The sequence below is a fragment of the Pristiophorus japonicus genome, chromosome 1 (genome assembly GCF_044704955.1).
Source record: "Pristiophorus japonicus isolate sPriJap1 chromosome 1, sPriJap1.hap1, whole genome shotgun sequence".
Lineage (NCBI taxonomy): Eukaryota > Metazoa > Chordata > Chondrichthyes > Pristiophoridae > Pristiophorus > Pristiophorus japonicus.
Genome location: NC_091977.1, coordinates 332,741,811 through 332,765,253, shown reverse-complemented (window position 1 = coordinate 332,765,253; position 23,443 = coordinate 332,741,811). Strand labels below are relative to the sequence as shown.

At 42.0% G+C, this 23,443-nt stretch overlaps 1 protein-coding gene across 3 annotated transcripts in view; it reads right to left on the bottom strand.

Annotated features, from left to right (window-relative positions):
• Nucleotides 1-4,761: 4,761 nt before the first annotated feature.
• nt5c3a (5'-nucleotidase, cytosolic IIIA) overlaps nucleotides 4,762-23,443 on the bottom strand; it is a 37,458-nt gene continuing 18,776 nt past the window's right edge. Inside the window, exons 2-9 of one of the 3 annotated variants that reach the window (XM_070889236.1) lie at nucleotides 21,632-21,730; nucleotides 14,298-14,367; nucleotides 11,869-11,915; nucleotides 11,701-11,786; nucleotides 9,162-9,251; nucleotides 7,628-7,790; nucleotides 7,126-7,326; nucleotides 4,762-6,293 (exon numbers count right to left, since the gene is read on the bottom strand). In XM_070889236.1, the coding sequence (XP_070745337.1) occupies nucleotides 6,192-6,293; nucleotides 7,126-7,326; nucleotides 7,628-7,790; nucleotides 9,162-9,251; nucleotides 11,701-11,786; nucleotides 11,869-11,915; nucleotides 14,298-14,367; nucleotides 21,632-21,730 (858 nt within the window). In that variant the 3' untranslated portion in view covers nucleotides 4,762-6,191. The remainder of the gene's footprint in view (nucleotides 6,294-7,125; nucleotides 7,327-7,627; nucleotides 7,791-9,161; nucleotides 9,252-11,700; nucleotides 11,787-11,868; nucleotides 11,916-14,297; nucleotides 14,368-21,631; nucleotides 21,731-23,443) is intronic. The other 2 variants (XM_070889252.1, XM_070889244.1) reach the window with 2 other exon arrangements.

Genomic DNA, 23,443 nt, shown 5'->3' with positions numbered 1-23,443 from the left:
ACTCAGGAGAGCCTATCCCATGTAACCTGTCCTCATAATTCCACCCTTTTAGCCTTGGTATCACTCTGGTGAACCTACACTGCTCCCCCTCCAGTATCTCCTGCCGGAGGCACAGTGCCCTGAACTGATCGCAGTTACTCCACTTGGGGTCTGCCGAGCTGTAGTATAACGTCCGCCCTCTTGAGTTAAAGGTCAATGTCCTTGAGAGAGTCGTATTTAAACTTGTCCTTTTCAGAATGGCAGGCAGTGACTAGTGGGGTGCCGCAGGGTTCAGTGCTGAGACCCCAGCTATTTACAATATACATCAATGATTTAGATGAAGGGATTGAATGTAATATCTCCAAGTTTGCAGATGACACTGAGCTGGGTGACGGTGTGAGCTGTGAGGGGGATGCTAAGAGGCTGCAGGGTGACTTGGACAGGTTAGGTGAGTGGACAAATGCATGGTAGATGCTATATAATGTGGATAAATGTGAGGTTATCCACTTTGGTGGCAAAAACAGGAAGACAGAATATCTGAATGGTGATAGATTAGGAAAAAGGGAGCTGCAACGAGACCTGGGTATTATGGTACATCAGTCATTGAAGTTTGGCATGCAGATATAGCAGGCAGTGAAGGCGGCAAATGGTATGTTGGCTTTCATAGCTAGAGGATTTGAGTATAGGAGTAGGGAGGTCTTACTGCAGTTGTACAGAGCTTTGGTGAGGCCACACCTGGAATAGTGTGTTCAGTTTTGGTCTCCTAATCTGAGGAAGGACAGCGAAGGTTCACCAGATTGATTCCCAGGATGGCAGGACTGACATATGAGGAGAGACTGGATCAACTGGGCTTGTACCCACTGGAGTTTAGAAGAATGAGAGGGGATCTCATAGAAACATATAAAATTGACAGGATTGGACAGGTTAGAAGCAGGAAGAATGTTCCCGATGCTGGGGAGTTCCACAGTCAGGGGACACAGTCTAAGAATAAGGAGTAAGCCATTTAGGACCGAGGTGAGGAGAAACTTCTTCACTCAGAAAGTGGTTAACCTGTGGAATTCCCTACCGCAGAGAGTTGTTGTGGCCAGTTCGTTAGATATATTCAAAAGGGAATTAGATATGGCCCTTACGGCCAAAGGCATTAAGGGGTATGGAGAGAAAGCAGGAAAGGGGTACTGAGGTTGAAATGATCAGTCATGATCTTATTGAATGACGGTGCAGGCTCGAAGGGCCGAATGGCCTGCTCCTGCACCTAATTTCTATGTTTCTAAATCCATGTCCATCTTACCCGCAAACTCCATGTTTGAATCCCTCCAAATCAGGTTTCCACCCTGCTACAATACTGAAATGGCTATCAAAGTCACAAATGACATCCTTTGTGACTGTGACAGAAGTAAACTATCCCTCTTCGTCCTTCTTGACTTGTCTGCAGCCTTTGACATGGTTGACCACTCCATCCTTCTCCAACGCCTCTTCACCGTAGTCCAGCTGGGTGGGTCTGCTGTCACCTGGCTCTATTCTTATCTATCAAATCTCTGCCCGGGAATCAACTGAAATGGCTTCTTTTCCCACTCCCGCATCGGTGTCCCCTAAGGATCTATCCCCTGCCCCCTCCTATTTCTCATCTATATGCTGCATCTTTGGCGACAGCGTCAGTTTCCAAATGTACGCTGAAGACATCCTGCTCTACCTGACAACCGCTTCTCTTGAGTCCTCCACGATCTTTAAATTGTCAGACTACTTATCCGACATCCAGTTCTGGATGAGCAGAAACTTTCTCCAATTAAATATTGGGAAGACCAAAGCCATTGTTTTCAGTCCCCACCATAAACTCCATCCCTCTCCCTAACATTTGTCTGAGGCTGAACCACACTGTTCACAACCTTGTGCCTCCAACAATGCAGTACTCCCTTCAGTACTGCACTGATCTATCGGCCTAGATTATGTGCTCGAGTCTCTGCAATGGGGCTTGAACCCACAACTTTGACTCAGGAAAGAGTGATACCCATTGAGCCCACTCCGTCTCTGCCCCTGCCTCAGCTCATCTGCTGCTGAAAACCTCATCCATGCCTTTTAATATGTGGTCAGAAGCTCATTTCAGGGTCAAATATTGTGCCGACTTTTGGATGAGACATTAAACTGAGGCTCCGTCTGCCCTAAGTGGACATAAAAGATCTTATGGCTGTGTTTGAAGAAGAACTGGGGAGTTCTCCTGGTCAATATTTATCCCTCAACCAAAATCACAAATTACCTGGTTATTTATCTCATTGCTGTTTGGCAGTTCTGTGCAAATTGGCTGCCGCAATTCTTTACATTATTACACTGCAAAAGGAGTTAACTGGTTGTGAAGAGCTCTAGAACGTCCTGCGGTCATGACAGGTGCTATATAAATATAAATTCCTTCCTTCCGACCAGATTTGCTTACATGGTATTCATTTATCCCCCTCCAGATGTCGCTGGAATGGCTGCATTTATTCCCCAGCCCTAGTTGCCCAAAGGTGGTGATGGATCTTCTTGAACTGCTGCAGTCCTTGTGATGATGTTGCTTCCGCAGTGGTTAGGTAGGGAATTCCAGGATATTAAGACAGCGGCAATGAAGGAATGGCGACTTATGTCCAAGGGATCAGGAGGGAGATTCTGTTGAAATAATCTTGGTGAGCTGCTCAGTGCATTTTGTTGATCGTACTGTGGCTGCAGTGTGCACAATGATGGTGGAGGGGGTGCAATTACATGAACAGCAAGACTAAGACTGGGTAGAAATCATTGTAACTGGACTCCAAAAAGGGAGCCCGAGAAATCACTTCAAACAAGTTCTACATTTTGGCCAAAAGTTATAATATTTGCAGATATAAAGTTTCCAGCCTAAGGGGATTAAAATCTGCATTGGAAATCATTAAACCAAGTCCTACTATTAGGAATAAAGCTGCTTTGGAGATATTCTGGGTGATGCATCAAGATGCCTCATATCATGGGCAGTCACACAGGGGCCAATGGATTTCATTGTAATGTTGTTACCGAAATTGCAGACTCATTTAAAATACAAAATATCTTGTTATGTTACTGAATCCAGCGTAGCTGATAACTGTTGTAAATGTTTGGACTTGCTTGTTCCATATCCTTTTAGAAAATTCAGATGGTTGTTTCTGTTCGAGAGATCAAAAGGGCATTTTGTACTGAATATCAAAGTAAATTATTTCACTGTTGGATTGAATAGTTGATGGGAAATTAAAATTGTGGCACCTTCATGGATATACTAGCATGGATTGAGGGTTGGTTAATGGACAGAAAACAGAGAGTAAGAATAAACGGGTCATTTTCGGGTTGGCAGATTGTAACTAGTGGGGTACCGCAAAATCAGTGAATGGGCCTCAACTATTCACAATCTATATCAATGATTTGGATGAGGGGACAAAATGTAATATATCCAAGTTTGCTGATGATACAAAGCTAGGTGGGAATATAAGTTGTGAGGAGGATGCAAGGAGACTTCAAGGAGATATTGACAGGCTAAGTGAATGGGCAAGAACATGGCAAGTGGAATATAATGAAGAAATGTGAAGTTATCCACTTTGGTCGGAAAAATAGAAAAGCAGAGTATTTTTTTTTAAATGGTGAGAGATTGGGAAATGTTGGTGTTCAGAGGTCCCTGGGTATCCTTGTACATGAATCTATGAAAGTTAACATGCAGGTACAGCAAGCAATTAAGAAAGCAAATGGTATGTTTGAATATAAGAGTAAAGATGTCTTGCTGCAATTGTATAGGGCCCTGGTGAGACCACACCTGGAATAGTGTGTATAGTTTTGATCTCCTTACCCAAGGAAGGATATACTTGCCAGAGAGGGAGTGCAATGAAGGTTCAGCAGATTGATTCCTGGGATTGGGGGGGGGGGGGGGTAGCAGGGGGGAGATTGTCCTATGAGGAGAGATTGAGTAAACTAGGCCTATATTCTCAAGAGTTTAGAAGAGTGAGACGTGATCTCATTGAAACATACATAATTCTTACAGGGCTCAACAGGGTAGATGCAGGGAGGATGTTTCCCCTAGCTGGGGAGTTTAGAACCAAGGGTCACAGTCTCAGAATAGGGGGCCGGCCATTTAGGACTTAGAGGAGGAGAGGGTTGGGAATCTTTGGGATTCTTTACCTCAGAGGGCTGTGGCTGCTCAGTCATTGAGTATATTCAAGACAGAAATCAATAGACTTTTGAATATTAAGGGAATCAAGGGATATGGGGGATAGTGCAGGCAAGTGGAGTTGAGGTAGAAGATCAGCCAGGATATTGAATGGCGGAGCAGGCTCGAGGAGCCGAATAGCCTACACCTGCTCCTAAATTAAATTCTTATGTTCACAGATGAGAGTTTTTATAGTAAGCCGATTGTATCAGGTGAACCTCACTGAGCACCATTAGGAGGTGGGTGGGGTGGCTTGACCCATCCACCTCCACGGAGGTGTGTGGGGGACCTGACCCATCCACCTCCATGGCACGAACCTGGTATTGCAGTACTTCCAGGAACGGTGCAGTGGCTCTAGGCCTTTTGGCTAAGAGCATTGGCGCAGAGTGATCCTTGATGTGTGCAAGGTGACCTCTGGCGTTTGTGATTTGACAAAGAATTGGAACGATTGGCTACGAATTTCAAAAAAAAAAGGAATGTATTTATTTGGATAATGTTGCTAATTGCATTGATGAATGTAGCCTTGTCAGCCTCATCTGATCACCTTACTTCAAATAGGTGGAGGCTATACCCACATTGTTAATCGTATTGCTGATTTAGTTTCGGTAAGGTTGATTTGACCACACAATATCAAAAGGATTGAGGTACTGAAATAGGGCAGTAGAAAAACTTCTAGAAATTAGATAGAGTTGGAGAGTTTATTGCAGTGTATTAAGGACTTTAAGAAAGCAGATCCAATGTTAAAAAGCACTCACCACCAATTTAATGTACTGTACAACTCTTTCTTTCATGTACATCATTATTTTTAAAATATTATAGATGACAATGTTCGATAGGCAACACATGGTATAAGCAAATAAACCAAACGTATCCTCAGAATTTCTGCAACTACAAAATGTTAGCAAAACAAATTAAATAAAAACTGCCTTAATGGTCATTGCTTGGACAGAATAATTGGTGATAGTTATATGCAGGCAATTTGGCCAGTGAACCAAGCTTACAATACTCAATCCTTATTAAACAAGGTATACTGCAACATCACACATGGAAATGTTTTAAAATGTTAAAGTCAGAATTTAAACTATTAAATCTAGAGGTAGTCTAAATCTGTGAAGCAGGCCTATTATGGCTGACCTAGTTGAATAACTGAAAATTAACATGCAGGTACAGCAAGCAATTAGGAAAACAAATGGTATGTTAGCCTCTATTACAAAAGCATTGGAGTACAAGAGTGAAGAAGTCTTACGGCAAGTATATAGGGCTTTGGTGAGACCATACCTGGAGTACTATGTACAGTTTTGATCTCCTTACCCAAGGAAGGATATACTTAGCGGGAGTGTAACGCTTCACCAGACCGATTCCTGGGATGGGGTATTGTCCTATGAGGAGAGATTGAGGAGACGAGGTCTATATTCCCTAGAATTTAGATGAGGGGTGATCTCATTGAAACATATGTACCTAGACAGGGTAGATGCTGGGAGGATGTTTCCTCTGATTGAGGAGTCTAGAACCAGGGGTCACAGTCTCAGAATAAGGATTCGTTCATTTTGGACTGAGTTGAGGATAAAATTCTTCACTCAAAGGGTTGTGAATCTTTGGAATTCTCTACCCCAAAGGGCTATGGATGCTCAGTCGTTGAGTATGTTCAAGACAGAGATCGATAGAATTTTGGATACTAAGGGAATCAAGAGATATGGGGATAGTGCGGGAAGATAGAGTTGAGGTAGAAGATCAGCCATGATCTTATTGAATGGTGGAACAAGCTCAAAGGGCCGAATGGCCTACTCCTGCTCCTATTTCTTATGTTCTTAACTGCCTATCTTAGTAAAGAACAGGTCACATTCTCTTCATTCATTGTGAGGGCACATCATTCATTGTTACTTCTGTGCAAATTTAAAAAATACATACTTTCTTCAGTTGAAGGTATTGAAGAATGAGCAGCATTTTCAATAAATGGGGCTGATCAATTAAACAAAACAAAAAGGTGGAAGAGTATTTCAGTTCCGAGCTCCAACAGGCCTGGACATCTTCAGTCCTCATATCACAGGATCTTCTGAAGGATTGCGTTGGTCAGATCTAATGTCTCTTCTCTCACCAGTACTATATCATAGGAATCCATGTACTTTTCTAAACATTCTTCCACCTATGCAGATTTTTTAAAAAAAGATACTCAAGTTTAGAGCTTATGCATATCCTATTCTGGGTTGCTAGATGTCACATAGTGGGCAGTGATTTAATCTAAAGAAAAAAACACTGATCAGTTTGCCATGTGATTACAAGAACTTAACTTTCAATAATCAAGAAGAGTAATGGCACCAGTACAATGCATCTTAGTTAGACCACATTATGCTTGCTAAGCTGCTTACTTCTATCATTATGGCAATTGATTACATCACTCCTTGGAAATAGAAACACGAAGCAGCAAAATGGAAAACAGTCAGCAAACAGAAATGTGAATTTTACTTAATGTGCATATTAATCTTTGCATTTTCTTCCTGCAGATTCCACTGCATATTGAAATAATATCTGACTATCAGCACAACTTTCACATTTGCCACATCAAATTTAGAACAAGCCAGTATTGGCCAGTAGGAGGTCATTGGCTAGTTACATGGCCGGGGGGGACTGCCTATGATGATGACATGGCCGGAGGGCACGGCTGTGTTACGGCCACTGACTATTGCTATTGATAGATCAATTTGTACAAAAGCACATTATTAAAATGACAATGGAATCACGCCTAGCACTGCCACATCAGAACTACATTACTAGAATATTGCAGAATAAACAGGAGGTCTAATTCCAAGACCCAAGAAAGTTGGCAAATATAGTGGCTCATTGAGGTTCTCCTGGTTTACTCTGATAATGAATGCTTCTATCTGCTTGTATGATGAAAACACAACAGGAACATTTTTACAGATTTCCACTGACTGGTTAGAATTAAAAACTTAATGAGACTTCATAAAATTCCTTACTTTATCATTTAAGAATCCAATCTTGAGAATGCTATCGACATTTTGAACGCCATCTGCCATACTCAAGTCACCCAATGAATCACCCAGGAGAATGATGTTACAATTCTCCTTTAGTTGGTTGAAGTACTCTGAGCTTCTTAAGGCTCCATCGTGCTTATTGTAAACATGGATGAGTTCACCTTTAAAGCCTTTCAGAACACCCTGAAATAAAAAAGCTCAGCTGAATTACTTTGGTTATTTCATTAAGCTAATAGCAAAGACTCCAGTTATCATGAGCTCATAAGATGTAGGATGACTTATTTTGATCATAAAAAGCAACATGCCTTTCATCCATTAAAAGTAACTATGACTGATTAAAAATGTGATTCAACAGCTCAAAGTTAAACATCTTTCACAGGAGCTTTATAAATGTAAGTTCTTTCTTTCTTGCATTGGGCTATTAATTTCCCAATATTGCAAAGAATTGTAACACACAGAATTAACATTAAGAGAGTCAACTTGCCTTCTCATCAAAGTCCATGAAGTTGGAGACTACTTTCACATTCGAGTGAAAGACACCTGCCTGGGTAATAATCTCCTCCAGTACATCACCAATACCAGCCGAGAATATGAATACTGGGATGTTGTGTTCGTTCAGCTTATCAAAGAACAGCTCATAACCATCTCTGGAATGGGACAACAGATTTTAAGTCACAAAGCTCAAACCAAATCTGATTCAACAATTTAAAAAAAACATAGCAATTGTAATTCACCCTTGAAGGAAGGACCAGTCACAGCATTCACTCTTGACAGGCATTTGCTTTATTTTATGTTCATAATGTTGCAGACTCTAGGACTATGATACAACTCTACTTCTACACACAAGTGTCGAATCTCAGCCAAATCAACCATTTGGAATGGAGGAAGGGGGAAGTCACCCAGTGCCATATTTTCATGCAGCTCCTATTAGCAGATTCAACAGCAACACTGGCAGAGATAAGGGAATAAGTGAATCACATTCCTCTCAGTCAGCAATGGTGTATAGCATATACAGAGAGGTAGGATAGGAGGAGGAGTGAAGGTATCTTCTGGGTGGTGCTGGGGTGGGGATGGTGAGGAAGAAAGAGGGGAGGAGTATGCTCCTGTTGCAAGTTTCAGCTTGATAGCACGGACAAAGTACAAAATACCCACAGTCAAAGCACAGGTGATGTTCAGAGTCAATTGAGTACTGTCTACTTCACCAGAAGTCTATGGTTTCACACAACTTCTCCAAAACGCAAGGGTTATGATATTGAGATGTGGCTACTCTCATTATTAATCGTACAGCCACTTTTTATATAGCTTCTCACCTATCTGGGCACAAGTTTCTTGATACCATTTTGCTGTAAAAGCTCGTGAACCTGGAATATCTAGAGGTCTAAGTATCACCACACAAAGATCAAGCACTGAACCTAGAGCTTTCTCGGGTTTCTCGATGGATGAGAACAATGCAACACCATGGCGCAACAGCGCGAGGCCGTGTCACGCCAGCGTCACCACAGCGCAGCACCTTCCAATCAAACCTGGCAGCTGCTACATTACGACCAACCTCAACTGAAGGACACCACACAATTCTGTAGAATTGAGACAAATTCTTCAGATTTCATATTTAAGTAACTCTTAAAGTAATATTCTGTGAGGTAACTAAACCATACTGGCAAGCATTGAAGATGATCTTACAAATGTGTGATTATACGTGAAGTATTAATACTGTCATATCAAATGATACACCAGAACTGTCCAAGGTGGTAGCTCTTACGGCGCATTTTTATAGCTCAAGTCCCTAAAATACATGTATGGAATATTTAAATAGAACACTGCAGGACATACTGCTGGAGGATCATATAACCACACAGAGTGGTAATCTATTTAAGATCAGTATAAATACTTATTTTACTATACAATAAAACATTTGTAAAATGCAATGCTGGAAATGAATTACAGGTACTCGTGTTATTCTACATTGCTGTGCTAATCACGGACTGTACCCTCCACCTCATCCGAAGCCCTTGAAGTACCTCAGCATCACGTCCGATTCCTTCACCACTGCAGTAAGTTTCCCTTTCTCAATACCTTGTTCAATCAGTAAATTGTGAGCTTTTGTCCACCTGTACAAGAAGAGTTTTTATTTAGAAAGCTACTGCTACATACAATACCAGAAACACACAGAAAATACGGAGAACTTAAGGAAGGAATTCCTTTTATCTCATTGTAGAGAAACGTACATTGGCAATCCAAAACTCAATTGTAAATAACAAAACACAACCAGTTAGCTGGCTAGTCTCAAAGAGCAGTACTTAAAAAAAAAAACATGCCAGTTAAAATTGACTGCACCCTTCATTCCATACAGTAAAGAACTGATCAAGGAACGGATATTGTCTTTGATTTGGAGTATAGTACTATACAGGTTGTAGGTCCAATCACTTGAACATACCTGCAAACACTGGTTTTCAATCAAGATATTAAATAGAGGTTCTCACAGTAAAGGGGAACAAGAAAATCGACACACAGAAGGGATTTCCTTCATCAGTAGCACAGACTTGAAAAAATAATGTCGGTTTTAAACAAAATACCATTTTCCCTTTGATAATGATTTAAATGTCATATCATATCATTTCATTTCATATTTCTGTGAATACATACAAGCTCAAAGCCCCCAATCCACCCCCCAAATCCCCCAACCCCAAAGCTCCCCCCCAAAGGCAGGAGGCTGGCACCGAGTGCAGATTGGGTCAGTGGGAGGAATCCTCAGCAGTCATTCCCTGGTTGCTATCCTGTGCCCTTTGGGGACTGGCTCAGAGTGGCACCGACAAGAGGTCCTTAAACAGGCATAACAGGTAAACAGGATGTCTGTGGCAGCCCAGAGAGGAAAAACAAATCAGAGTTTACTTTGACGTTAATAAAAAATAACTTTTTTTTTTTAAAAAGAGAAATGATGATTCAAAGAGATCGATTGTGTATTAATAAAAAACATTGATACCAACCGACAGGTTAACACCTATTCTTCAAATGGGGTTTGTAGCGTGAAAAATTTAATTTTGAAGTCCCACACTATGGGCTCAAGTTTCTGACCCCCGCTAGAACGGTGCACATCGGAGAGGCCCGCCTAATTTGTAGAACTGAAAAAGCGCCAAATACTTATCTCGCGATTCTCCGATATCTGTAGGGCCATTTCCAGCTCAGTGCAGCACAGCAGGAGCTGCTGGGGGTGAAGCTACAGCCCTGCGCCAAAAACAGTGCCGGCAGCTGCGCGCGTGTGCAGTGGAGGCTGCTCACATGCGCAGTAGCTCCTGGCCCTCCCAGCGTGTCGTGTCTCCGGGCGACGACCCTATCCCTGGCCGAAAAGATGTCGCCCCTATCCCGGGCCGAGTGGCCTGACAGTACTTACCTCTTTCGCAGTGGCCCGCCCGGCATCTCCTGGGGGCAGGCCCCGCCCAAAGTGGCGTCCTCGGCGGCGGCGGGGCACGCCCAAAGTCCTGGGCGGCTGTCCGTCGTCTGCTGGGGGCGGGGCCCACCCGACCGGCATCTCCTGGGGGGGGGAGCCGTCCCAGCACACTTTTGGAGGGCTCCCGGTACTGCAGTAGGTGAGTAGAAACTTTAAATTTTTTATTTATTGATTGATTTATTATTTTTTAAAATTTTTTTGATTGATTTATTGGTTGATTTATTGATCATTTATTATTGATGATGGCTCTTTATTTGTAAAAGTGAAGTGTTTAATGCTTGTAAACGTCCCTCCCCCGCCCCCCCAATCTCTCATTCCCTACGTCTAATTTATAAAGCATAGGCAAGATTTTTCTGAGCGTACAAAAATCTACACTTACTCCATTCTAAGTTAGTTTGGAGTAAGTTTTCACTGCCTAAACTTGCAAAACAGACGTAAGTGGCTCGTAACGCCCCCTTTTGAAAAATAAACTGTTCTAAAACAAAACTATTCTAACTCACTCGAATTGGAGCAAACTAAATGCCGAGAATTGTAATTTCTAAGATACTCCATTCTAAACTAGCTGCTCCAAAAAAATAGGAGCAACTCTAGCCCTACATGGCTACGTAGAGACATAGGTTGACTCTTAATACTCTCTGATGTGACCTAGCTGGGCACTCACTACCAGCAAAGGCTGCAAAATGATAGCCCACCGCCAATGTTTCCTTTAATTTTTTTTTAAAGGGGCTGCACAGTTCATTCAAAATGCCGCGCATGCGCGGATTTTCCTATTTAAAAGCTGGTGAGCCAGCTACGCAGTAGCTGCACGGCCACGCAGCTTAAAGGGAACATTGCCCACTGCCGCGTTCTCATGAGAAGACCCACTCAAGGCAACTGTTATAAATGTGGCCATGCCAACATTGCCTAAAATCCCAAGAACAAATGACCAAAAATGCCACTCCTGGAAAGGACAGCAATATTGTTTTACTGCAATGGCAGAAACCAACAGATTTTTGATCGCACTTTGAGCCATCATTTTGCAGGGCAGGTCATTGGGTTGTTTGATATTAGATGAAGATACAACTACTTTTTCAGATTCAAAATTTGTATGAAAGTGCAAGTCAAGAACTTACCATTCAACCATGAAAGGGTACTTTTCCTCAGCACTAATGGCAGGATCAACTTCAATTGGATAATATGTATTCCTAATTTGGAGCAACTACAAGAAAGAAAATACAAATGAAAAATGAAAGCATGACACATGAAAGAAAATAAAAAATTTTGTTGTTGAAAATAAATACCTTTTTCCTGCAGTCCTCTGTGATTAACTTGCAGTTGTCAATGATGTCTGTCAAAATTTTTTAAATGTTAAAGGAAATAAAATGATTAATGTTCAACGATATGTATCAAAACTCAATTACATAATTTCAAACTTTATAATTCTAGACACTTTATTTTGTATAGCTGTATGGATTTAATGCTTATTATACAATGTTCTATTCTAAATGGATAAGAAATGTGGTTATGAGCGATCGCAGGCTACCAATGCTACAGTAATTGAAGCGGGGTTTGTGAGCCCCAGTGTAATTAAAGGGTTAGAACAGTTTTTTTTGCAGTTGTCAGCTCTTTAACTAACATACTGACTTTGCATTGACTTCACCGTGGTGGGCTGCTTTCTTAGCTCACTTGGTCCAAGAATAACATGCCGACTTGGCAATGACTTCACCGTGGTGGGATGCATGATTGGGGCCACAAAGGGGATTAAGAAGAAAAGCAGGACAAAGGACCAGACATCAGAATCTTTAACAGATACCATCTGGCCAGGGCAAGGGTCAAGGCAACAATAACAAATTGTGGCCACATCAGTCATGCGCTTGATGAAGGTAGTACCTCGATGTTACGCGAGCTAGGCAGAAAGCAGAGGCGAGTGAGGTGGACCAACACTGTGCACGCGGGCTATAAACTCATCAAATTGTGCCAAAGGATCGTGCACGAGGTTGAGCATGTACGTTTAAGTGTATAAAAGGTTGTTTGAAACTAAGTATCGTTGGACAGTGACCTGGCTAGACCCTGAGCAGGTCACCCCCCCACCGGTGCAAAATAAAGACTACTTGAACTTTCATACGCAGGCCTGGTGTCGAGTGTTTATTTTAAATACTCCACTTCAGTAACCTAACACATAAATTGTTGTATATCAGTAAGCAGGATCATACAGATCAAGAAGGTCTGTGATGATCTGTGCTCAGTTCGCTGTTCTTGGGCAGAGCAATGGTAGGACCACTGCAGGTGGCAAATGGTCAATGAAAAAAAGTCAGGCTAGGTTGATGAATTTGCCTAACAAAGAGTCATCAGTGGTCGCAGAGAAACGAGAGTGTTACAGGCAGCTACATTAATAAGTCAGGTTAAGTGATTGGGCAAGGACATGGCAGTTGAAATATAATGTGGAGAAGTGTGAAGTTATCTATTTTGGTCGGAAAAATAAAAAACAGAACATTTTTTAAATGGTGAGACTGGATAATGTTAGTATTGAGGGACCTGGGTGCCTTTGTACATGAACAACAAAGTTAACATTCAGGTACCGCAAGCAATTAGGAAGGTAAATGGTATGTTGGCCTTTATTACAAAGGGATTAGAGTATAAGAGTAAAGAAGTCTTATTGCAATTATATAGGGCCTTGGTGAGAGACCATACCTGGAGTACTGTGTACAGTTTTGATCTCTGTCCCAAAGGAAGGATATACTTTCCTTCGAGGGAGTGCAATGTAGGTTTACTAGACAAATTCCAGGGATGAGGGGATTGTCCTATGAGGGAAGATTGAGTAGACTGGGCCTATATTCTCCTGCGTTTAGAGGAATGAGAGGTGATCTCATTGAAACCTATAAAACTCTTACACAGGGCTTGACAGGGTAGATGCAGCGAGGATGTTTTCCCTGGCTGGGGAGGCTTGAACTAGGGGGGGGGAGGGAGTCACAATCTCAGAATATGGGGCCATTTATGACAGAGATGAGGAGAAATTACTTAATTTATAGGGTTATGAATCTTTGGAATTCTCTACCCTAGATAGCGGAGGATGCTCAGTCAGAGTATATTCAAGACAGAGATCAATAGATTTTTGGATACTAAGGGATATGGGGATAGTGCGGGAAGGTGAAGTTGAGGTAGAAGATCAGCCCCGATCTTATTGAATGGCGGAGCAGGCTCAAAGGGCCGAATGGCCTACTCCTGCTCCTATTTCTTAAGTTCTTATGTTATTAATGGGAAAATATTAAAAAATGTAACTGGATAGACATTGCCATATGGAAAAACCCACAGACATGGTTGACGTAGAACTTTTGAATAGAAGAATGAAAGGACCATCAATCTGATGAGTTGGACTCAATGGTGAAACACGAGCGGTTCCAAAACATGTCATGATACACATTAGCTTGTTGGGAGTCGTCACCTGTTAAACTGGAGTTGGATTAGCCAATCTCAGCTGAGCAACTCATTTGGGCTTTTACACTGCGTTTACAGTGACTTAAAAATCCCAATAAAACAAGGGTATCAATAAACCCATTTTGAAAATGACTGAAAAGTACCTAATAACAGGAATGAACATTGCAACTTAGTAAAAAGCTCAGCATTCAGGTGACAGGATAGAGCTTTGTGGGCACAAATCTTCTGCGTCTCAGCAACATGAAGGCACGAATCATCTGACCACAGAATTTTGCCATTACATCAAAGTACTTACTGTGACAGGTTGGACATCTTTTCCCATTGTGTAAGAACTTGCTTAGTGTCATATCAAAGTCCGTGATTATCTGCCAAACATTAAGAGCATTTAAAACATACAATTAGTATTGGAGACTACTGCACACTTACAACATTCACAGGTCCATAGCTTCTGATACTATTACAAAGTACTGGATACTATACTGCACTAGATCAGGGTGTCCAAACTGCAGCCTTTAGTTTTGTGACGTGACCCTGGGCTTTTGCCTATACAGCTCCTGAACCTAGGCAGTTGAGTTCTATTTGCATTTATATTTCTTATCTGCTTTAATCTGTGGATCTGGAGGAATGGAAAGGGCTGTTCTTAGCAATGTTGCCCAACTGGTAAATAAAACATGAATCAGAGTACCAAGATAGACAGCTTGTTCAATTGATTAATATTTTATGTGTGGTCCCCAGTGGCTTCATAACATGAATCTACATGGTCCTCAAAAACAAAAAGGAGGGAGCTGCCCACACTAGACACTTCAGTGCTCCAATTCTGCAAAAGTTTTCATGAAACAAAATACAATACCACAAAGTTTCATAAATAAGATTACTAAAACACGACAATGTCACAGGTTTAGAAACAAATTGTAGTTTTGTAATCTGTGCTACAATAGCTATTAAACTTTGACATTTTATATATTGAATGCAAATATCTCACACTTAAAATGAAGTGGTACCTCACATACTGTCATAGAATCTTAGAGCATAGAAAGAGGCCATTCGGTCCATCGTGCCTGTGCCAGCTCTTTGAATGAGCTGTCCAATTAGTCCCACTTCCCTGCTCTTTCCCCACAGCCTTCAAATTTTCCTTTTCAGAAGTATATCCAATTCCCTTTTGAAAGGTACTATTGAATCTGCTTCCACCACCCTTTCAGGCAGCGCATTCCAGATCATAATTCGCTGTGTAAAATAAAAACAGTCATCTTCCCTCTGGTTCTTTTGCCAATTATCTTAAATCTGTGTCCTCTGGTTACTGACCCTTCTGCTAGTGGAAACAATTTTTTCCCATCTGCTCTACCGAAACCACATATAATTTTGAACATCTCTATTAAATCTCCCCTTAACCTTCTCTGCCCTAAGGAGAACAATCCCAGCTTCTCTAGTCTCTCCACAGAACTGAAGTCTAGCATTCCTGGTATCATTCTAGTAAACCTCCTCTGAACCCTCACCAAGGCCTGGACATCCTTCCTAAAATGTGGTGCCCAGAATTGACTACAATACAGATGAGGCCTAACCAGTGATTGCACCAAGTTACACCTCACTTGATGTCCTACACCAAGTTACACCCGAGTTATCTGCTGTCCTGCCCTGCACTAAGATTCACTTGCTCATCCTCACAAACCTCCACAACTTGTTGAATTCAAAATCCTGGTCCTACTGAAAATCTCTCCATGGGCTCGCTCCACCCAGTTCCACAACCTCCTCCAGGCTACATTCGAAGCTGTTCCCTCTGCCACTGGCCCCTCCTCTTCAATCCACCATTGGCGACAGAACCTCAATCAGCTCGGCTGCTCTCTCGAACTCTTCTCTCTCTCCACTCCGCCGCCCCCGCCCGCCCAAAAAAATGCCTGTCTCACTACTTTTAAAAACCTGTCTTTTTGCCAATGTATCCTAATTTTCTTAAAAATGCTCAACATCCATTTCGCATCTCTGAACACCTTGGGGCATTTCTACATTAAAGTATCTACATAAATGTACGTTGTTGTAATTATAATGTTACAAACACTTTTCCCACACATTTTCAGTACAGCAGGTTTTGATGTTTCAGAGCAAAACACTCCGTACATTTCATTTATAGAAAATCTATATAATTCTATGTAATTGTTAGGGTTTCCATAGATGAAAAGGTAGATAAGTGTGCAATGTTGGACACATTTCTTTTAAATTTGAGACCCCTAGGTGAAAAGCCGAGGGCAGTGATGCACGCCACCACAGTCAAAGAGATTGGGAGAGAGGACAAAGTCAAATCAAGTAGCAATCACAATACCAAGCTGAGGTTTTAAAAGCACACAGATTCCAAGAGAAAGGAAGAAAGGAGGCAGCTTACAATTACATTAGTCTGTGATCATATTTCATAGAAACATAGAAAATAGGTGCAGGAGTAGGCCATTTGGCCCTTCGAGCCTGCACCACCATTCAATAAGATCATGGCTGATCATTCCCTCAGTATCCCTTTCCCGCTTTCACTCCATACCCTTTGATCCCTTTAGCCGTAAGGGCCATATCTAACTCCCTCTTGAATATATCCAATGAACTAGCATCAACAACTCTCTGCGGTAGGGAATTCCACAGGTTAACAACTCTCTGAGTGAAGAAGTTTCTCCTCATCTCAGTCCTAAATGGCCTACCCCTTATCCTAAGACTGTCCCCCTTGGTTCTGGACTTCATCATCGGGAACATCCTTCCCGCATCTAACCCCCAGTCCCGTCAGAATCATATAAGTTTCTATGAGACCCCCTCTCATTCTTCTAAACTCCAGTTTATAAAGGCCCAGTTGATCCAGTTTTTCCTCATATGTCAGTCCCACCATCCCGGGAATCAGTCTGGTGAACCTTCGCTGCACTCCCTCAATAGCAAGAACGTCCTTCCTCAGATTAGGAGACCAAAACCGAACACAATATTCCAGGTGAGGCCTCACCAAGGCCCTGTACAACTGCAGTAAGACCTCCCTGCTCCTATATTCAAATCCCCTAGCTATCAAGGCCAACATACCATTTGCCTTCTTCACCGCCTGCTGTACCTGCATGCCAACATTCAATGACTGATGAACCATGACACCCAGGTCCCATTGCACCTTCCCCCTTTCCTAATCTGCCACCATTCAGATAATATTCTGCCTTTGTGTTTTTGCCCCCAAAGTGGATAACCTCACATCTATCCACATTATACTGCATCTGCCATGCACTTGCCTACTCACCTAACCTGTCCAAGTCACCCTGCAGCCTCTTAGTGTCCTCCTCACAGCTCACACCGCCACCCAGCTTAGTGTCATCTGCAAACTTGGAGATATTACATTCAATTCCTTCATCTAAATCATTAATGTATATTGTAAAGAGCTGGGGTCCCAGCACTGAGCCCTGCGGCACTCCACTAGTCACTGCCTGCCATTCAGAAAAGGACCAGTTTATCCTGACTCTCTGCTTCCTGTCTGCCAACCAGTTCTCTATCCAAGTCAGTACATTACCCCCAATACCACGTGCTTTAATTTTGCACAGTAATCTCTTGTGTGGGACCTTGTCAAATGCCTTTTGAAAGTCCAAATACACCACATCCACTGGTTCTCCCTTGTCCACTCTACCAGTTACATCCTTAAAAAAAAAACAGAAGATTTGTCAAGCATGATTTCCCTTTCATAAATCCATGCTGACTTGGACCGATCCTGTCACTGCTTTCCAAATGCGCTGCTATTTCATCTTTAATAATTGATTCCAACATTTTCCCCACTACTGATGTCAGGCTAACCGGTCTATTATTACCCGTTTTCTCTCTCCCTCCTTTTTTAAACAGTGGTGTTACATTAGCTACCTTCCAGTCCATAGGAATTGATCCAGAGTTGATAGACTGTTGGAAAATGATCACCAATGCATCCATTATTTCTATGGCCACTTCCTTAAGTACTCTGGGATGCAGACTATCAGACCCCGGGGACTTATCGGCCTTCAATCCCATCAATTTCCCTAACGCAAATTCCCACTTTATAAGGATATCCTTCAGTTCCTCCTTCAAATAATTTGTGTTTACCAATTTGTAGCCTATTCATAGGATATATGGCACAGAAACAGGCCATTTGGCCCAACCAGTTTATGCTCCACTCGAGCCTCCTCCTCTCTTTCCTCATCTAACTCTACCAGCATAACACTCTCTTCCCTTCTCCACCATATGCTTCCTTATCTTGCTTCCCCTTAAATGCATCTGTACTATTCGCTTCAACCACTCCCTGTAGCAGCGAATTCCACATTCGCACCACTCTCTGAGCAAAGAAGTTCCTTCTGAATTCCCTATTGGATTTGTTGGTGACTATCTTATATTGATGGCTTCTTGTTTTGATCTTCCCCATAAATGTCTACTCTTATCAAAATCTTTCATAATTTTAAAGGCCTCAATTAGGTCACCCCTCAGCCTTCTCTTTTCAAGAGGAAAGAGACCCAGCCTGTTCATCCTTTCCCGATAGGTATACCCTCGCATTTCTGGTAAATCTATTTTGCATCCTCTCCAGTGCCCCAACATCCTTTTTATATGGCGACCAGAACTAAAAGTAGATTATAGAAAAATAAAAGTCTCCTGTATTTACTACATGATTTTTTAAAAGAACACAAGGCATGGCGGAATAGGAAACAGTCATTTATCCATTCCATTTTGCTACATAATCAAAGGTTTGTTTCATGACCTGATCTAACCCATTTACGGAAGATATTTATTATAGCAAAACAAAAATATTATACTCTGCCACAGCAGTCAGCAGAGCTCACTCATCACAGTCTTAGTTAACATGGTGGATGAAGGGATCTGGGAGCAGGGCTGGTAAATGCGATTAAGACTATTTACTTGTGTGGAGGGTAAACATAACATAAGAAATAGAAGCAGGAGTAGGCCATTTGGCCCCTCGAACCTGCTCCGCCATTTAATAAGATCATGGCTGATCTGATCATGGACTCAGCTCCACTTCCCTGCCCACTCCCCATAACCCTTATCGCTCAAAAATCTGTCTATCTCCGCCTTAAATATATTCAATGACCCAGCCTCCACAGCTCTTTGGGGCAGAGAATTCCATAGATTTACAACCCTCAGAGAAGAAATTCCTCATCTCAGTTTTAAATGAGTGACACCTTATTCTTAGACCATGCATCCTAGTTTTAGTTTTCCCGATGTGGAAATATACTCCCTGCATCCACCTTGTCGAGCCCCCTCATTATTTTATATGTTTCGATAAGATCACCTCTTATTCTTCTGAACTACAATGGATATAGACATAACCTATCTTCATAAGTCAATCCCCTCATCTTCGGAATCAACCTAGTGAACCTTCTCTGAACAGCCTCCAACGCAAGCATATCCTTCCTTAAATACGGAGACCAAAACTGTACGCAGTACTCTAGGTGTGGCCTTGCCAATACCCTGTGCAGTTGTAGCAGGACTTCCCTACTTTTATACTCCATCATCCTTGCAATAAAGGCCAACATTCCATTTGCCTTCCTGATTACTTGCTGTACCTGCATACTAACTTTTTGTGTTTCATGCATAAGGACCCCCAGGTCCCTCAATACTGTAGCACTTTGCAATTTTTCTTCATTTAAATTATAATTTGCTTTTCTGTTTTTTCTGTCATAGTGGATAACCTCACATTTTCCAACATTATACTCCATCTGCCAAATTTTTGCCCACTCACTTAGCCTGTCTATATCCCTTTGCAGATTTTTTGTGTCCACCTCACAATTTGCTCTCGCACCCATCTTTGTATGATCAGCAAACTTGGCTACATTACACTCGGTCCCTCCATCCAAGTCATTAATATAGATTGTAAATAGTTGAGGCCCCAGCACCAATCCCTGTGACACCCCACTAGTTACTGTTTGCCAACCGGAAAATGACCCATTTATCCCAACTCTGTTTTCTGTTAGCCAATCTTCTATCCATGCTAATATATTACCCCCAACCCTGTGAACTTTTATCTTGTGCAGCAATCTTTTATGCTGCACCTTATCGAATGCCTTCTGGAAATCCAAATACACATTCACTTATCCATCCTGTTCGTTACATCCTCAAAGAACGGCAGCAAATTTGTTAAACATGATTTCCCTTTCGTAAAACCATACTGACTCTGCTTGATTGAATCACGCTTTTCCAAATGTCCTGCTACTGCTTCCTTAATAATGGACTCCAGCATTTTCCCAACAACAGATGTTAGGCTAACTGCTCTATAGTTTCCTGCTTTCTGTCTGCCTCCTTTTTTAAATAGGGGCATTGCATTTGTGGTTTTATAATCTGCTGGGACCTCCCCAGAATCCAGGGAATTTTGGTAGATTACAACCAATGCATCCACTTTCTCTACAGCCACTTCTTTTAAGACCCTAGGATGCAAGCCATCAGGTCCAGGGGATTTGTCCGCCTTTATTCCCATTATTTTACCAAATACTACTTCTTTAGTGATAATGATTGCATTAAGTTCCTCCCTCCCTATAGCCCCTTGATTATCAACTATTGGGATATTTTTAGTGTCTTCTACCGTGAAGACTGACAAAATATTTGTTTAACGTCTCTGCCATTTCCCTGTTCCCCATTATTAAATCCATAGTCTCAAGCTCTAGGGGACCAACACTTACTTATGCCACTCTTTTCCTTTTTATGAACCTGTAGAAACTCACTATCTGTTTTTATATTTTGTGCTTGTTTGCTTTCATAATCTATCTTCTCTCTTTATTATTTTTTTTAGTCATTCTTTGCTGGCTTTTAAACGTTTCCCAATCCCCTGGCCTCCCACTAGTCTTGGCCACTTTGTATGCCCTTGTTTTCAATTTGATACCATCCCTAATTTCCTTAGTTAGCTACGGATGATTATCCCTTCTCTTAGTCTTTCCTTCTCATTGGGATATATTTTTGTTGCGAGTTATGAAATATCTCCTTAAATGTCTGCCACTGCTCATCAACCGTCCCACACTTTAATCTACTTTACCAGTCCACTTTAGCTAACTCTGCCTTCATACCTTTGTAGTCTCCTTTATTTAAGCTTAGGACACTGGTTTGAGATCCAACTTTCTCACCCTCCAACTGAATTTGAAATTCAACCATGCTATGGTCACTCATTCCTAAGGGATCCTTTACTACGAGATTGTTTGTTAATCCTGTCTCAGTACACAGTACCAGATCTAAGATAACCTGCTCCCTGGTTGGTTCCGCAATGAACTGTTCAAGGAAACTATCCCGTAAAGGCTGACATGGACTGGTTGGAATGACTGGCCTGAATCCGTGGAGTAACTTCTATCTATCACATACAAATAATAGACACTCGAGACAGAGTCCAAAAGGCAACTGGGTCAAAAGGCAGGAAAAAAGCTTGATCCACAGATGTGCCAATGGTTTTTCAGTCAATATCTATCACCAGGTAACCATCTGCACAAGCTCCTTCCCCTTTATGTAAGAGGTGACTCTCACCTCCATGGCTTGTTATAACACTATTCCAATGGTGCTATAATGTGAGGAATACCATTCACAAATCTAACAAACCTCCAGTTTTAAAAGCCAGAATGATCTTTGCAGCTTTGCTCCCAAACTCCCTCAATATTGCCCTTCGTTAGACATGTTGCCTACCTGAAGTTTAGAAGCTCCTCCTTTGATAAGACCACATATGATTTCTTCCACTCTTTCAGGGTCCTTAATGTGGACAGTTTTCTTCTGGAATTCTGGCATCTGTGGGGTGGAGGGGAATTTACGATGAGTAGCGGGTACTCGACAGAACAAAGCTTAGACAAAAATTACATAAAGCTTCATTCCTCGTGTACAATAAATTTACACAAACCACTCATTAGATACTTCATTTATTTCATTAGATACTTCAGGTGTGCAATAAAAGGAAAGGTAAAGGAGCAGTGAAGTGAGGCAGCAACAGTGTGGTGCTGACACTAGTTATTCAGGAATGCAACTTATGAAACACATGTAACAATTTACTGCAGCAAATCCACTATGAACGCATAGAATTATGAAGACTGGTCACTGTGTAACACTTTGCAGTGTGGTCAAATTAAATCTCGATTCCAAGTCGCCAAACTTCAGTCACATCTGACTTGGTTTAATAAATACAGAAATTTGGCAAACTAAACTAAATAAGATTCACTAGAATATTTTATTTGAAATTAATTATGTTGTACATCTAGACTAGCATTCAATGGCGTTGGTGTTCACGTTTGAAATGGATTCCAGTCCTCATTAATGCAAAGAAACGGTTTTAGTAAGTCAAGATCCCAACCAACACACAGCAAATTAAAATGATGCAATATCATTCATCTCGAGCAAATCTTACCATTGGCACACGACTGGAGGCAACAGCAGCTTGCATTGTATTCCTAAGCTAGGTTTAAAATGAAGATTTCTGGCAGAGAATCAAAGCTGCTTATATAAGGCAACGCTGGGAGTTAAGTTTAATTTCCTGCCACAATACATTAACTCTCTAAATCTTCTCTCAAGTCACATTCTTAGAGGAAAATAATTATAGGTCCAAACCTAGAGACAGTTTGACGCACTGTTTTGACATTCGTCAGGTAGCTTACATAGGCTACATAAAAATTTCCCTATCAGTGTGTTTGTACACCATTCAAGATACCTTCTGTTTCGAGTTCACAAGTGCGTTAACACTTTCCCTGTCACCAGATGCTCTGTTGAACTATATGTTATATCTGTTATGCGTCTGCGCACAGAGGCTGAACTCCAAGTCATAGTCAACATATTCACTGAGGCATACGAAATTATGGGCCTTACACTAAACATCCGTAAGACAAAGGTCCTCCACCAACCTGTCCCCGCTGCACAGCACTTCCCCCCAGTCATCAAGATCCACGGCGCGACCCTGGACAACGTGGACCATTTCCTATACCTCGGGAGCCTCTTATCAACAAGGGCAGACATTGACGACGAGATTCAACACCATCTCCTGTGTGCCAGTGCAGCCTTCAGTCGCCTGAGGAAAAGAGTGCCCGAAGACCAGGCCCTCAAATCTGGCACCAAACTCATGGTCTACAGGGCTGTAGTAATACCCGCCCTCCTATATGGCTCAGAGACATGGACCATGTACAGCAGACACCTCAAGTCGCTGGAGAAATACCAACAACGATGTCTCCACAAGATCTTGCAAATCCCCTGGGAGGACAGACGCACTGTTAGCGTCTTCGACCAGGCCAATATTCCCAGCATTGAAGCACTGACCACACTCGATCAGCTCCACTGGGCAGACCACATTGTTCGCATGCCTGACACGAGACTCCCAAAGCAAGCGCTCTACTCTGAACCCCTTCACGGCAAACGATCCAAAGGTGGGCAGAGGAAATGTTTCAAGGACACCCTCAAAGCCTCCTTGATAAAGTGCAGCAGCCCAATGACATCTGGGAGTCCCTGGCCAAAGACTGCACT